At 38.7% G+C, this 17512-nt stretch overlaps 1 protein-coding gene across 4 annotated transcripts; it reads left to right on the top strand.

Moving 5' to 3' along the window:
* The first annotated feature begins 1378 nt into the window (after positions 1–1378).
* Positions 1379–16401, top strand: znf800a (zinc finger protein 800a). 4 transcript variants are annotated; one of them, XM_057329408.1, is made up of 6 exons: positions 1380–1634; positions 5130–5277; positions 11030–11125; positions 11344–11487; positions 11714–13487; positions 15380–16401. In XM_057329408.1, coding segments are annotated over exons 2-6 (2142 nt in total). In that variant the 5' UTR covers positions 1380–1634; positions 5130–5150; the 3' UTR covers positions 15381–16401. The 4 variants fall into 4 exon arrangements, with proteins under 4 accessions (XP_057185395.1, XP_057185391.1, XP_057185392.1 ...); XM_057329409.1 differs by lacking the exon at positions 1380–1634 and adding an exon at positions 1751–2088; XM_057329410.1 differs by lacking the exon at positions 1380–1634 and adding an exon at positions 3303–3467.
* Positions 16402–17512: the final 1111 nt, after the last annotated feature.

Genomic DNA, 17512 nt, shown 5'->3' with positions numbered 1-17512 from the left:
CTTACCCCATATAATGTAACATGACAGACATAAAGTGTGTTTGGCAGTACAATCATTTGCTGGGCAGTAACAGAGGAAATGTTTGATTGTTAAAAATATTTTGGTTTGTAGCCTGGACTTTAACAGATAAAAAGTCACTCCATTCTGTCAAAATGTAAAAGTATTCAGATACTTTAAAGTTGTCAAACAAATACAACAAGTACTACACATGTGGTGGCATTGGTCAATTTCAAGTCTGAGTCAGTTCTAAAAGTCTAGCATCATTTGTTGACACTTGGTATGATGTCATCCAACAAAGCAAAAATTTGTCTCAACTGTCCAAATATTTCAGGAGCCACTTTGAAATGTTTAATACATCACAGACAGCATCTCTGAAGACCTGCATCAGCACGGTACTCTTTATGTTATCAAAGGATAATCTCTTTAGGGGGGATTGGGGATAGTTTTGACACTTCTTACTGAATATTTATAGAGTGGAACAAAATGTACAGAAAATATTCTCATTTAGGAAGACTAACTAGAACTAGCGTGGAATTATGAATGGGTAATCTTATTGTCATTTACCTTCTTTGCCTTATGCTATTGTGTATTTTTAATATAAATATATATATAAATCCTAACGACTCAAGTTGTGCCACAGAAAAAATCATAATTCATTTATATAATTGAAATTTCTTAAAAGCTTAATCAATTTTCCCTATTTGCACAAATAATTAAAACAATAACAACAATGTAAGTCTCTGTATTAACATCACAGCTCGAAACATGTTGTGCTTTTCAGGATTTACTGTGTAAAATATAAATAGATAAGAACAAAAACAAGTGAGATCTTCTCATTTATATAAGTGCTCAGCTCAGTGGAAGGAGCTGTAGAGAGGTGAAGGGAGTTAAAACTGTTTACATTAACAATTCAATGAGAAGAACAATGACATGCTAATTGTGGTGGCAACAGTTGGAAGTTGTGACAGCGTGTTGGTGTGTGTGCAAGATAACAAGTACTTGTAATGTCCCAATAATATAACTTTTGTTGACCAGTTTAAACTCGAAATTAAGCATACGTTTATGTTTAAACGCGTTTAAATGTTGGTTGAAGCCTTTTACATTGCGAACTGTCAAATGGGTCGGTTGTGGCTTTGAAAATGATTTTGCTACAAAAACTTCACAACAGACGTAAATTGCAAAGCGAATATAAATCACACGTCTACGCTGCTTTATGTCGTGCCATTTGGGGATCTCTGGAAAGTTTCGAAAATTATTTTAACAAGTTTAAAAGCTGTCTTAGCCTACGTGCCAACGCAAAGAAAATGTTGCGTTGGTTTAAATTTCGATTTGGATCAGGAGATTCGCAAAGGCTTCGTTTTAATCGAACGGTTGGTTAATTTTACACAGTTACTGGTGCGTATTGCGGGGGGTCTGGTGTTACACGCCAAACTGGCGACAACATCGGGTGCCACATTTTGGTGGTCTTGAACATCCATTGCACCTTTGCGCAACAGCCGCTTCTCCGCCGAGAGGTCCTCACGGTGCACAAAGGCAGCTTCCGAGAGGGCAGCGTCAGCGCGAGAAACAACCTCCGGACCGTATCAGACCCTCTTAACTCGAAATTTCACCCTTCGAGCCTTGCTTTCCATAAGGTAAGAACTCTGTGAAAACATCTCGCCTATTTTTGTGCCGCGAGTTGCCTACTCGGGCCCGGAATCGTGCAGCGGACCCGTGTCGTTTCCTATCCTGCCCGAGCGTGGTTGTTCTCAGAAAATGGCGTCACCGTTCGTGCTGGCTGTGCAACCGTGGAAAACGCACTTGTTCCGAGCGCTTTTATTAGAGTCAGAGTTGATTTGGACTCACCCCGACCACCCGCATCGACAGAGCAAGTCTGCGGGCCCGCTTGGGAGTGATTTTGGCACTTCGTAACAAAATATACAAGAGGAGAGGACGCGTAAAGGCGGAAGGGTCACCAGACCTGTGCGCCAAAGCAGCTTCGGGAAGATGGCACGGCGCCGCAAAGCGCAGCACTTTATCATTTGGACGTGCCCTGTAATCGCGCAAATCCTCTTGAGAGTGTTAGTGTTACACTGTGTGCGGACGCGGGTATGTATTTCGTTGGTTATATGTTCGGAAAGCAGTGCAAGTTACTGGCAACGTCGTCTTTTGTATCAGCCTCTCGCGTCAGCCCGCCTTTACGCCGCACTCGCTCCCTGGTAAGCATCGGTCCGTGAGCGTGGGCTTCTTATGCCGTTTCAAAGCTCCATTCTACCCATGGGCTCTCCTTCTCCATCAAGTTAATCTGGCCCATTGTGGTCCGCAATAGAGGAGATTTGGCCTGACAATGTAACCGTGTAAAAGAGATTTACAGAATAATGGCGCGATGCAAATTGCTTCGCGAAAAAACCGCTAAATAGGCTGAATAACTGAAAAAACCTGGCGACACATCGCTGATATAACCTGAGTTTACATTTTGAAACAGTTTGGCCAAATGAACTGTGTATGCGCCACGACGTCTCGGAATTGCGCATAGGGGAGAACGCGAACGAAGAACCCTGCCCTTTCCAACAGGTTTTCAAGCGAATCGAACAACAAAACTACTCACGAATAATAAAGAACACGGTGTTTCTTATGTGATCTTAGGGATATTTGTGCCACAGTCTCATTTTAGCGGTTAGATGTATCTTGTAAGACACTGTGGATTTGGTGATGCTCATCCTGGCAATGGCTTCGTGCGTTCCCGAACACATGCATCCACAATCTTCCATCATAAGCGGTGGCGCAGACGTGTTTGAAGCGATCATAACACGTCTCTCTTCGTCATCGTGAATTTCACTGGGACTTGTCTTTCTTGGTTTACAGACTGTCTATGCTAAACTTTTGTGTCAACTTTTGCATTGTTCACCCAAATCTGGCCCGCCGTTTGCACCCACTTGAGATGTTTTGATGGGAACTTCCATGGGACGCCTCAAATTTAAGTTTGCAAAGAAACTTTTATAAGTTTGGTGTGTATATATCGCTTGATTCCGTATCCCTGCGTGAACGTCAGAATTATTCTGTTTGTCAGATGTGTGATAAAAAATGTGTTTTTGTTTCACGTGTGTTGATGGACAAACGCGAGCACGCTTTTGTAAACAACCAGATGAGCAAATCTTTAGGTTATTTATTTCAATCATGCTGTTGTAATAATAACGACTTTGACGTGTTTACCAGCATCAGAAGGGACTGGGACAGATCGTGTGCCTATCAGTTTAAATGATTATTTTTTTCCGGTCACGTGGCCAAAGTGCCTCAGATGCTTTTTGGTGCTGATGGTCATTTTAAGACGTGCACGGGTTGCATAGTTAACAATGAATTCGAGGCGAATTGCAACTTATTCTAAAGTATTTACGTCGAATCGTCGGGCGATAGTTGTATTGGTTATTTCAAGCCATCTGAAATGAAGTTTTTAAAGTAGGCTGTTTGCTCCCCGATGAATGCACAAGGTACACGCGCAGATATAGCTGTGCATGCGACGTATTGATTTGCCTCTCGTAATATGAATTGTATAAAACACATTTGTCTGCCATTAAACGAACGAGGGAATCGTGAAGCATGAGTGTGATACATTAAAGCGGTGATGTTCATTAGTGCAGTTGGGTACGACACGTGCTCTCCGGTACACAGTCTGGTACTTCCTGTCTCGCTAACGTTTGGGCAGGATAGTAGGCTAATGGTGCGGTCAGGTGTATATTAAACAGTATAACACTGGATGTCATTATAGCCTCATTTAGGCTAATATGAGCATTTCACTTCAATACTAATCTTATAACAAAACAATCAAAGCGCACTGAATAGCTACACAGTTACAAAAAACTATCATGGTTATCATAGTTGCTTCAGATTTACTGACTGCATTTGTTACCGTAAAGTTGTTTTCAAGTTGAATGAATGCAGAAATTGCTTTTATTGGTCACTTAAGATTCAGATTTAAGAAAAGTCAGATTTATTTCGAAAAATCACATTATAAAACATTTATTTAACAATGAATTTATTTCAGTTGTATAATTCTTGTATTATTTTTGTAATGCAGTTCATATTCATTTAAATACATATTTAGACTTTTTTTATCAAGTATTAAAATGAAATAAATTTTATGTTATTTATTTTTCACTGTTATTTTTTATTTATTTTTATAAGCGTTGCTGAGGTAGCCTATTGCGTAGGCTATAATGATCTTTGTTTGTTGGCGTTATGGTGTCAAGTTGTGATACCATGATTGAGTTTGCTATAGTCTTAAGTGCTAATATGGCATTAAAAATAAATAAATAACATTTAATTGTATAGTTGGCTATATTCATTTAAGTAACTGCATAAAAAGCATTATTCAGCTGCTAAAAAGTAACGTGTATATACATATTAACCTATAGAAGATTATAGAAAGATGTCCCGTGTTTGTATATCCAAGCTTGGCATCTGGACTGGTCTAATCCCACTTAATGTATATACTACGGTATGTAATTTTATTTGAACACAGTTTTGTTTCTTGTTACTTTGTAAAAAGATATGGCTACAAAAAATGTATAGTAAAAATATTGATTTGGATATATATTGTTAATTCTCCCATCTATGTGGTGGCTTTTAAAATTAATTCAAAAGACCAGTCAGTGCATTAGTATTAAAAACTGTGTGATCAAGGATGAGCTGTCATTACACATTTTCTCCTCATAACTTCTGGGCAATTATGATGCTTCTTTGATGCATTACAAACATTTACATAATTCATATTTCTTGTCCTTTTGAGGGCCGAGACATTGCGCCTCACATTGACGTTTATTGAAAGTAAACAATAAACAATTTCCTTGGTAAAACGGTGCAGTGAAAAATTAGCATCATCACAATAATCACGGCATCTGTTTATCTTTGAAAATATCCACATAAGCTACAGTTGTGTTGTCTTATTAAAAACAAGTGTTTATGCACCTAGGTTTCATATGTAAAGGTCTGTTTTGCATTTAGGAAAAAATTATGTATTTAATGTTAAAGAGCTGCATTACCAAAGTGATAAAATGCACATGGTGATAAAATGTATAGGTTGAATTATGCATGTTTAACGACTAGAAGCGTTTTGTTTTCTCCACTGATTCACTTTTGGATTTATCTACCAGGTTTGTTAAGACCTAGCAGAGATGGAGGCTTGTTACACTGAAGATCAGGAAAACCTGACCAATGACAAAAGGTGTCAGACGGAGACACTCCAGCTCTGCAGTTCCCAAACAACACAAACCCTTCAAGAGCCTTGTGGAAATAATCCAGGTAGGAATTCGGTACTTGAAAATAATATGGGTCCAGACGTACCTGTTATTTTAATGTACAGATTACACCTCTTGGTGTGTTATCTCCTATTGGAAATGTTTGTGTTGAATCACTTGCTGTCTTCCAAAATCGGGTGAGTGGACTATATAGTCAACATTTTACAATTTTACTTACAATTCACTATTTAACTTACATATTTGTGTTGCATTGAATACAGTGAAGTATCTATAGAAATATATCAGTTGGGTTAAAAATTGATCATTGGACACGGGCAATTCCAGGGCTATGGATGCGACATTTTCAGTCAAAACCAGTATATTGAATAATCTGTTTATATTTACTAAACCCGTGACGATAGAGTCCAGACAATCAGAAAAATATCAGTCTATACACAAGTTTTCTATTTTAAAAGAGAGAAAAAATCATGTCAATTCAAGAGATTTTTTATTCATTTAAATTAATGGAAATTATGGATGTGACAAAAGGGATGCACGTTTTTGAGAGACAACATACTTTTTAGAATTTCTGTGAATTGAAAATGTGTAAACCAGAAGCAATACCCAACAAATGGAGAATGAATGGCTCTTCGTAGAACATAAAATAGTTAAAGTATATTATATTTTAATTTTCATGTGCCCATTTACGATGAATAAGGAATGCTATGGATGTGACGATTTACAATATTCAGCAAAAAATGCTTTAAAAACTTTGAGACTTCACATGGTTATTTAAACCACCAAATATTGGCATCTGACCTATCAGCAATCAGCATGGTGAAAACTTGTGTTAAAAACAGATTTTTTCATCTTAAGGTTGACATTTGCATGGAATTGCCCACACAATATTTTTAGGTTGGTGTCATCAGTTGCAATTGTCTCGGCTCCTGGAGAGTAGAAAAGTTGGTGTCTTTATTCTGTAGAACATTTCTAATTTGTCACTTATGAGTTCCCTTAGAAGGCAGCTGCCTGTGTGGGCAGTAGGCTGACAAGGAGACCACTAGGTTTTGGACACAGCTACTTTCCAACCTGCTTACATTGCATAACATCAAACAAAATTTATTTCAAGGATCTGTCAGTGCAGTTCAATTTAACTGTGATGTCTTGGTTGTTAAATGTAGGACAATCTCATTCCAACGTGTCACATTTTTGCATAATTTCCAGCACTGGAATAAGATTACTAGCGCAGCATGCTGTAATTTGTGTCCTACAGCGCTGCTAATTTCAGTGACCTGGAGTTGTTTGTTCTTATGGTAATTTATGATCATTAATAAAGACAGGCACAACAGCTGGAGGAAAGAGGATGGGCATTTGATGCAAACAATATTCTATTTTGTAAATTACACAGTTTACCTTTTAGTTTTCATTATTTCATGTTGGATGTAACAAAGATTTGAATAGGGGTGGAAACGTCTTCTCCAGGTAAATGAACAAACGGCAGTTTTCAAATGTCAAAGATGCAACTTCAGTGTTTTTCACTCAGTTTACACCACTGATCTATATAAATGACTGGATTGCTCATGACGTCATTATACTTGAGCTACCGCGCCACCATGTTGGTATGCCCAAACGTTCGATTAAATGAATAGGGAGTTATCACATATTAATGATAAAACAGTTACTTACCAGTCTATATCTAAAGTCTCACAGTACATTCTTACAACGCAAATATCTTAAAGCATGTAAATGGTTGATTATTTAAAGCCGGGAATTTTCTCGTCTTATTAGATATAGAGTGAGTTGCGTTCATTTTTATTACAGTAGCGTACATATCAGATCAGCAGACCAACAAAACACCTCAACATATGACAAATGTGCTTATTCTGAAATCTAAATAAATACAGGCATGTTCTTTAAGTCATGAAGCTTTATTTCTAAACATTTACACATGTGCCATTACAACAGTGTGCAATACACACTCACCTATGGCCTCTTTACACAGCAAAGGCGGCACAGAAACCGAATCTGAAGCGGCATAAATGTGTATTTACACAGACCGTTAATGCGGCTCTAAAGCGGCATAAATGCATTTACACAGGAATTAAAATTATGCAAAATAATGCTGAACATAACCACAAAAGCACTGTTCTAACAATATGCTATAAAATAATGCCTTAAATTAAACGATATAAACTCTAAAAAAAAAAATACTAACACTAATAATAACAATGCATACTTTAGGATAAAAACAATATTAGCTATAAATGCAACATTTTAAATGAATTGAAAGACGCCAAATGAACCGCATATTGAAAGACGCCAAAAGTTGTTTTAAAGAGCCAGAAAGTCGGCTCTCACTAAATCTTTGGTGTTTCGAGTCTGACGTCATCACGCAACAGTGTTTTTTTTGGTGATTTTAACAATCATAGGTAGTTTAGATGGTTACAGCAAGTTTAGAGTTAGGGTGTGGGTTAGGGTAAAGGTTTCGTAAGACTTGAAACACCAAGGATTTAGTCAAATCCAACAAGCCACGCCCACGGATCTGACTCGAAACACCAAGGATTTAGTGAGAGCCCCAGAAAGTCACTGTCGACCAGGTAAATGAACAGTTCCGGTGTTACAGTAAATGTTACCAGATCGTTGTCGTGTATGAAATATTGTCCTCAATTAGATGCTTTTGGATATATAGGCTAACGACAAAATCATTTGTCGACAAAATCATTTGTCGTTATATTTGTCGTATTGCATTTCAATCCTAGCCCGATGAGACCCAAATCATTTACGCTCCATAGGGCCGGGCATCTGTGCACAAGCGCTACTGTCTCCACTCATACTGTCCTCACTTTACGATCTGGACCGAAGCACACTTACATTATTATGATGCGACTGTTTTGAGGTAAACGGTAAGAAAAGCACACACTCTCTCATCACAATATAGAGTAATGTTAAGTTTGTGATTAATTATGTGTTCGACTTCATGCGCGTGTTGCGCAGACCCATCCGCTTAAGTAACACGAGAGCTAGCCTATTTAAATAACCCCTGCGGTATGCAGCACTGCATAATGTCCGACAAACAGGTCTGCATGTGATCATGTTCCACGTATCGGAAGGTTTTTTCCTTAAGAAGGAGAGGAGCTAAAGGAGGAATTTAAATAATATTTCATGTCATGAGTTCAAATAAAAAAATCTGCATTCCGCGCACACACCATCACAAACGATCATACTCCAAACATTTTTCTAAATTAACTTTAAAAAGAAACGAAACGAAATGAATGTTATTGGCCACAAAAAACTAATTAAACTATTTCAATGGCTGAAAACAGTCTCAAAATTTATATCATGCATTCAAACTGTTCCACAGCCTGTCTGAGTAAACAGCCACAGCACAAACAAAAATACTCCAAACATTTAAATCATTTTATGAAGAAATGAAACGAAAAATGTATGTTTGAATTATTTAAAAAATCTGCGTTGTTATTAATAGCCTATAACAAATGTCGCTGTGTGTTTTTGGCTTCATCTTCCCTCTCTCGCTTTCTGCTGACATGACAGTGACGTAGTTTAGAGCGGCTTTAATGCACCTTCATTTACACTAATCCTGAGACGCATCAGAGACGCATTGATACTAGGGTCTGAGGCGGGTCAGAGCCGGCATATTTTAGATCGGCTTTCATGCGGCATTCCGTCTTTACAAAGAAATTTAATCCGCCACAGAGACGCCTTAACTCGCCTGTGTAAAGACGACACTAGATACTTTGATTTCTATACGTTGCTATTCTGCCCAAAATTGACATAAACGTTGGTAAAAACATCAGAAGTAACAATGAATTTAAACACACGTGAACTAAAAACTTAACGTTAGCCAAATAAGCTGAGAAAAGGGTTGTTTTAGATCGTCAAATTGACTAAGTCAATGGCGCTTTCTGTCACTTGGGCATACCAAGATGGCGACGCGATCACTTCCGGTGGCTTCATTTATATTCACCTTATTTTCGGCGTAAATGTGGGCGCCACCATCTTTGTGCTGTTTGTGTTTAGACTTCCGGTGAGCCACTAGCTAATGGCTGTTGTATTGCGAGTGAGACGAATGTGATGTTTTGACTGGCTAGTTAATATTTTTTATGGAACACAAAGGTACACAGTTAATGGAGGTTCCCATAATAGCCGGTACAAAACGCAAAAAATGTCTACAAAACATTTGTTTTGACCATAATCCTCGCCCCAGAGCGGAATCTGGATGTCGCGCACCTTATGATCTGCATCCATTATTCATTATTTTAGCAAACTGGATGCCCTTTCTCCTGGACAATTCACCTTCTTGACTGCAATAACTAATAAACATCGTTCAAAGGCAGGCATTTATGGCGAGAGTGACACTAAATGTAGAAAAAGATTCTGCTCTATAGATTACATATAAACAAAACATATTTAGCACAACTAAATAAACAGTATGCAAATAATATTAGCAGCAGTTAAAACTTAGCTGTCAGCATTTTTATATGTATTTAGCAGCAAACCTACCTGCCAGAGGATCGCAGCTGCATGACTAACAGTTACAGGACTTGCCCTGTCATTACATTACACTTTCAATAATTTAGCAGACGCTTTTATCCAAAGCATATTTAACATTTTGTCAACACGCTAAACAGTAGTTTGCCAGGCCATGCTACTAGGAGGATTAAAGCTGAAGTAAGCAAGGGAGAGAATGAACAACATGAAATAATTTTTATTGAATAGACATGAAAACAGACAGTTATTGGTTAGTATGTTTTTAGAAAGTTGTGATGGATGCTGCAACTCGGTGGAGACCTGCGATACAAGAGCAACCAGCCGTCTCCATTCTTCCGTTATTAGTTGTAAGGATCCAGGAATGTTTGCTCCACTTTGACTGGGATTCACATCTGCTTTTAAAAACACAAATTTGTGGTCTGACATGTACAAATGAAGAGTTTGGTTCTAAAATGAGATACCTCAAAGTAACTGCAGTTGGTTTGTTTTGATTTAAGCCATAATAACTAAAAAAAACAGCTAACTAACACAATGAAACACAATAAAAACATGATAACAAAATACAAAACATGATTTAAAAAAAATTTTGGAACCAAACTCTTTCCCATTGTGCATGTACTGGTAAAGTTACGTCTCTGTGCTTTTATAGCTGCGCATCGAAAACCCATCAAGTAACAAGTTACAAAATAATTGAATATATCTTCATATGATATATCAGGCTACTATCGCGGGTGTGAAAAATATTCACCAGAGGTATTTTAATGGTGTTTTGAGCATCCTCCCGCAACACCACTTCCATTGTTTTCCATCGGGTGGCTAATAAAAAGGAAGTTTACTTTCGCGTTCAAAAATAAGGTGAATTTTTAACAAATAATTGAATATTTTTTTCTTTCTTTGTATTTCTTAAAAGAATCCATTTTTTTCTGTATGTCGAGTTTTACTTCAAATACAGTTCAAGGCATTAAATTCATGTCTGCTATTATTGCCACTCAATACACACTTGTGGTGTAAATATATGTGTGGAATTAGTGACACAAATGTAAGGTCAGTGAAAGCCTGGATCCAGGTTTTAATTGTGATTTTACATTTTGGTTTAAAAAGAGGGCTTGTCCTCCTTGTGCCAGAAATGAAGTGCACTTGGTTTAAAAACCAACTACCATGTATACTTTGTCACGCTCCGAGCTCCGGAGCTCCGGTGCTTAAACCGAGCTCCGGTTTAAGCATTTTCTGTCCCCACATCCATATAGTTGAATGAACTTACACAGAAGAATGCAAAAGTCTATTGTCATCTTTTGTTTGTATTTTAGAGCATTTGATCGAGCCCGGAGATCCACCACTGCTTCAACAACAGCTCCAGACCTCCAAGTCAGGCATTCATCAAATCATTGAGTGTTTTCGCTCAGGTATCTCAAACCCTGAACTTGCATCATTCAGTGAATCTGCTTTATTTTATTTGTTTATCCTTATTGAAAACAACAAAGTTGTAACCTATCAAACCTATCATGTGGGTGGGGCAACACAGGATCGTTTGACCCCCATAAACCGACACTTTCATACTTCTGTATATCCAAACATACTTGTGGTCTCATTTCCTGAGAACTGTTTGCTTTGATGTGTACAGGTACAGCTCAACTCAAGCATATGTTGTTGAAGGAAGTTGACACCATATTTGAGTGCAAACGCTGTCGAAGTCTTTTCCGTGGCCTACCAAATCTGGTCACACACAAGGAGTTTTACTGCTTTTCACGGCAACCTCAGTCAGATGGTATGTACATGACTTCTCGTACCTCAGCTTGCAACGGCAAGGTCATGGGTTCGATTCCCAGGCATTGCACGTACTCAAAAATATGTTGTTTAAATGCATCCGTGTATTTTAACTATTTACATGCTTTTTTCTGCTCTATGTTATGTTGATGTCACCGTAACACAATTTATGTATTCCATCTGGAATACAACAGTATAACATTGGGTGATCACATTACTTCCTGCAGATCCCTCAGAAGGCGGGCAGAGCCAGGCCATCAAAGAACTTCTTCAAGTTATCTATCCTCAGAAAGACAGCGAGGAGAATATCATTCAGCTTGAGACCATTGAGACCAACCCCAATGCGGTGTTTCAGCACGTGCCACCAGTCGAGGACCAGGACGCACCCGAAACCCCAACCATCGCCACCAATGCCGAGAACTCACTGCCTGTGAAGAAGAATCGGCGCAAATCTATTTTGGCACCCAAAAAGGTCCAGCAGTCAGACATTGAAGAGGAGATCCAAAACGAACCTGAAGAACCGCCCGCTAAAGAAGGCCCAAGCTCCGAAGAGCCAGAAAAGACCGAACAGCCCGAAGCGGAGGATGAGGAAGAAGAGAGCGCCACCTCTGAAGTGAAAGAGATGAGAATCTCTTGCTGCCTTTGCGGGAAAGACTTCAACTCCAGACGCAGCATCCGCCGTCATTGCCGTAAAGTGCATTGGCAGAGGCTGGAGGAGTTGCGCAAGTTCACTGAAACACGCACGGTTCCCATCAGCCTGCTGTCAGTGGTAAAAGACAAGTGTTTGGTTGTTGAACCTACTCCATCTCCTGGGAAGAGCTGCCCTGTGTGCAAAAAGTCCTTCGCCACCAAGGCCAACGTCCGTCGGCACTTCGACGAGGTCCATCGCGGTTTAAGGCGGGATAGCATCACGCCGGAAATCGCCACGAGACCTGGCCAGCCTCTTTCACTCAGTCTTCCCGCAACGAAGCCCCCGAGCCGTCCTCTGAAGCAGGAACAGGCGCAGGCACAGAACAACCTGACAAACTGCCGCTGCAAGCTGTGCAAGAGGAAGTACAGCTCGCAGGTGATGCTCAGGAGGCACATGCGGATCGTCCATAAGATACACACCCTTGCGAACGGTTCTACCGCCAACCGCAGCCTATCCAAACAGAAGGCCAAAACAAAGCACAACAAAAAATACAAAAATAAGGATGGTGCTCACGGCAAAATGGTGAAGTCTACCGAGGAGAACAGTAACAACGGCGTGAGTTTCGACTTCAGACGGATCTACTGCTGGTTGTGCAAACGTCAGTTCAGTACCGGTCAGAATCTGAGCAAGCACATCGCTGAGCTGCACACGGACGGAACGGACAGCATCTACATCAAGTTCTACCGCTGCCCCATCTGTCGATACGAGTCGCGGCGGAAGCGCGACGTCATCCGCCACATTACGGTGGTACACAAGAAGTCGTCGCGGTATCTGGCTAAGGTCATGCCTGCTTTGGAGAACCATGCGGTGAAGAAGCCAGCCGACGCCATTTTAAGCAGCAACAAGAACACTAATTCAAAAGAAGAGGGGAGATATACCGACAGCGATGAGCAAGACCCACCGGCATCCCCAGACATTAATCAACAAGATCCTCCCAAACCAAAAAAACAAGAATCCCCAACGTCACCCAACACACGAAAGAATTCTACTCTCACATCGCTGAACACGGGCAAACAAGACTCTCCGCTTACCCCAAACACATACAGGCAAGAAAATAACCTTCAGGTGTCCAAGAACCCGCATGTGACTCGGAGTCATAATGTTATGAAGGGGCCGCCCATCACTAGAAGCCAGGAGTCTTGCACGGAGGTCAGGGTGACGAAAACCTTTTCCCTCCACGCATGCGATATGTGTGGCCGCGCGTTCGCCAAAAAGGTCTACCTTGAGACACACAGACGAAGGCATAAGACTGCCATCACAAGTGGGAACAAACTACAAGGAAGAAGCACTCGATCAAAGGCCCTTATTTAGTAGGTTTGGATTTATTATCGTAAACGTTATGCAAGCCTTCTGAGATCTTTAACATCTTCATTCTGACATCTTGTCGTTCCAAATCTGTATATAACTCTTTCTTATGTGAAACTCAAAAGATGATATTTTGAGAAATGTTTTGGTGGTTTTGTATCCATACAATAGAAGTCAATGGGGGCCAACGTTGTTTGGTTACCAACGTTCTTCAAATATCTTTTGTGTTCTGCACAAGAAAGGCACACAGGTTTGGAATGACGAATCAAAATAAAAGATGAGGTAATGATGAGTACCTATACAGTAGTACTGCATACTTAGCATCTTCGAAGAGTATTTAGTTTAGACAGCTGTACGATTATTTCTGGAAAAAGAGGAGCTGCTGGAGCCGTGCGGGGGTGGGGGGGGGCTTGGGTGTTTAACAGTGTAAAGAATGCATGAAATAGCTTGTTACCCCACGTTTAAGCAAGTTCTACCTAGAACAATAAAAAGTTGTATAATAACTTATAAGTACAGAAACTTGTAAATAACACTGTGTAACACGCTAGATGTCAATGTACCACACGGTTTGTTTAAATGCAACCCAACTACAGGACCCATTCAACAAATAGTTTATTTAATAATATGAACATACAACAAAATTCAACAAATAGTTTATTTAATACAATTATTATACAGTAAAACAATAATACAAATGAATATTAACATAAATTAAAATAGTTATCTTATTAGACACTAGCCAAACACAAACCGGAAGTTAACTGGGAGCCGGCGTGTGTGTCCGATGAAATATCTATATATTTCTCGGTCTATAGTTCTATACTATAGCAGCATACTATACAATTAACACCCTAGTGACTGTATCTCTCCACCACCCATGGGAAGCTAGCATGCTGTTTTGGAAAATGTAAAACTTTAGTCAGATTTTTTTTATTATTCGGTGGTTTGAAATAATGAATGCTATATATGCTTTAAATTACTATTTTTGTTATTTCAGTCATTGTTGCCTGGCTGGGCTTATTTTTCTGATAACTGTACATGCTCAGACAACGTCACTGAAATTGAATAAAGAGCTTTAGTCTATTCACATCATGGCTGACAGGGATTCCCCATTATTTCCTCCCTCTCTAATAATTAAAGATGTAGTGAACTTTAATATTTTTACCGTTTTTTTGTGATATTACAGTTTATAGTGATAATTCATTTGCACAATATTGTTACAGTAGCCAATTTAAAATAGCGCAAATAATTCAACATAACATATGAAATCACAGCAGGTTATTTTCTTTAAGAGTATGAATGCTCTGACCAGGGAGAACAAACAAAACCTATGATGAGAAGAATGTAAAAAGTATAGCTTTTTAAGCACGCAGATGTATTTCAATGCAATCTGATACTGAAAAGCTACATGGCATCAGTTGCATATGAAAGTGTTGCTGTAGACAAGAGTGAATATATTTGACTATTAAACGCAACTTATTACTGTATACCAGGATAAAAGTATTAATTACCTGATGTGAAAAAACCATACCGTCACATGTGATTGTGATTCTTTGAATGTGCAGAAGTTCCAGTATAGCTTTAGAGAACTGAAACAACTTAAATTTCATTTCCTCACACAAAGCTATTATGTGGCTTTAGAAGACCTGTGCAACAAACTAGTGCAAAAGTCCTTTATGTTGCTTATTTGTCCTTTTTGGATATTTATAGCACTTTATGCATTTCAATATTGTGCTAAAAGTAATTTGTGTTTCACAGATGTAAAATGAGATGACATGAGAGTCGTTAAATATATTTTTCATTTTTAAGTGAATCCTAATACCTTTAAAAGTACATATAAATGCTGCATTTTCATAGTATCGCTCCTGTTTTGACATCTTTTCTTTTTTCCCTTTAGACTGTTTTTTTTCTCTGAACACGTAGCACATTTGCACTGGTTTCCATGGATGGGTTTATCTCCTTGTGGAAGAAGAGGATGTGATATGGACAAGCTTGGGAGTAGAAAGCCGAGGATAACTCGAGTATGAATCTAGCATGAACTGCACCAAAAATTGCGTTTCCAGCTTTCTACTCTGGAGGGCGCTGTTACAAAAGTTATGTTATCCACCATCCAAAAAGAAATGTATCTTATTCGAGGTTCAATATCAGTTTCTTTCATTTAGTCTAGTATTGGTGTTGACGACGTGTTTGATCAACTTTTAGAATGAATTTGTTTGTACTCGGATTATACACTGTTTTTTTGTAATCCCTCCGACAGTCTTAAACACAAAAAGAATGTTTCATAAAAGAGGCGGAGGTGACTATAACTTCTTTGAAATGTACAGCATGTCTAACTAATGTTAAATAACCATAAGTAGATAAATAAATGTAAGTGCTTCATGTTTTGTTGACGCGCGATCACCTCTCTAATCAACTATATGGATTGAAATGCTGCTAATTCATTAGAAATGTACTCTCATATTTCTTCTGCCCTTTAAGTCAAAGCCTAAACATTAAGCTGCTCAGGATGTGTCTTTCTTAAGAAGTAAGATTTGTTTAAACAGCTAAAACTTTGTGTTAGTCTAACTAAAGGTTGCATATGACTGAAAAGAAATAGAATGCTGTTGACTTTGTTTAGTTTGCTATAGCCTACTAATAACTACAGTTATTAAGAAAATTATTTTGAAGTTTTATTTGCTTCCATTGTTGCTTTCAAATAGTTATAATGATGTAACTGGCATTTAAGCAAGTTAATTTCAAGTACCATTTTGTTTAGTTGGAGTGCATGCTGAATGCTTTCAACCCTTAGTTTGTGAATGCCATAGGGCTTTTTTTTAAATGCCAAAACCTAGATTTATTCTGCCGGGGTACTGCACTCCTTTTTATTTGCAAAATCCTTGCTTGCAGTAGGATATTTTGGTCAAATAAAAATAATTAAAAAGCTGAGTACGTACGTTTTTCTTTTGTGTATTTATCTTACACTTAAAACTATACCTTTTGAGTGAGAGCTTTACGTTTCAGAACTAAAGCTCGAGCTGTATATATTTCCCTGTGTGGCATATGCGTATAGAGTTATTTTTTGTTTCCAGTGTCTCATAAATGAAGCACACAAAAAGCTTCATCAAATAGAAATAGACTGGTGCATTCCATTCAGAAGTGATCATCCCTATGCCCTACTCCCTTTGAAGAGTAAAGCCCTTGATGTGTAAACTCTAGAGGGAAAAACGCAATTATATCTCTTAATGTGTGCGTTTAAAATTCACTTGGAAAAAGGAGGAATAAAAACAACGTAATTTTCTCTTTATTTGGAGCAACGTTTTATGTGGTGTCCCCTTCCAGAAGGGCCCTTCTTAGGGCCATATAGGCTATCCCGTTAGGAAAGCGCTTCAATGTCCAATCCAATAATTTTTAAAATACTGGTTGAAGTACTTATGAGAAACACTTTCATTATTCTATTAATTTAACTGTTGTGTTGCCTGCCTGTCTAGCAAACGTTTGTTTATACATAACATAAAATAGCGTTTGTCTTTTCAAAAGTTACATCGCGTTTCATGAAGTTCATAAAGTTGGCTCCTACGATTAAGGTTAAACGTCTTCAAAGTTTGTCACGGGATGTCCATTAACGGTGAGGGAACATAGGAAGCGTCGATGCTCCCTGGTGTTTTGCGGTGCATTGTGGGAATTTTTAGGGGTCGAACGTTTTAGAGCACTGGAAGGATTTTTGCGAATGAGACAGCCCTTAAAATGGCCGACTCCCTGGTCAGTGCCCTGACTACTGAACAAGGGAGCTGACCGAGACACCGCCTGAGTTTAAGAGAAAACCAAAGTTTCTTGCGTTTGTTCCTAAACATAGCGAGTCATTTGAAAACACTCTCGGTTCGGACGTGACATTGGTTTAAAAACATATTTGGTTTAGACTTGAAAGTTTAAAACTCTTTTGAGTGTGGATGCGACTTCGGTTTCTGCTCAAAACGCCGCGGTAGGTTGCTAAAGATAGCAAATTCTTTTGATGTTTACATTAGGTTTACGTGAGATACTGTTTGAAAAAGAC

The sequence above is a fragment of the Triplophysa rosa genome, linkage group LG3, assembly GCF_024868665.1.
Source record: "Triplophysa rosa linkage group LG3, Trosa_1v2, whole genome shotgun sequence".
In the NCBI taxonomy this organism is placed as follows: Eukaryota; Metazoa; Chordata; class Actinopteri; order Cypriniformes; family Nemacheilidae; genus Triplophysa; species Triplophysa rosa.
This window is presented reverse-complemented; position numbering and strand designations above follow the sequence as displayed.

Bases quoted from the DNA above. Each gene is read 5' to 3' on its own strand.
- znf800a (XM_057329408.1), top strand. From the start codon at position 5,151: ATGGAGGCTTGTTACACTGAAGATCAGGAAAACCTGACCAATGACAAA. The intron at 5,278-11,029 runs GTAGGAATTCGG...TTTGTATTTTAG, and splicing joins GCCTTGTGGAAATAATCCAG to AGCATTTGATCGAGCCCGGA. The intron at 11,488-11,713 runs GTATGTACATGA...TACTTCCTGCAG, and splicing joins ACGGCAACCTCAGTCAGATG to ATCCCTCAGAAGGCGGGCAG.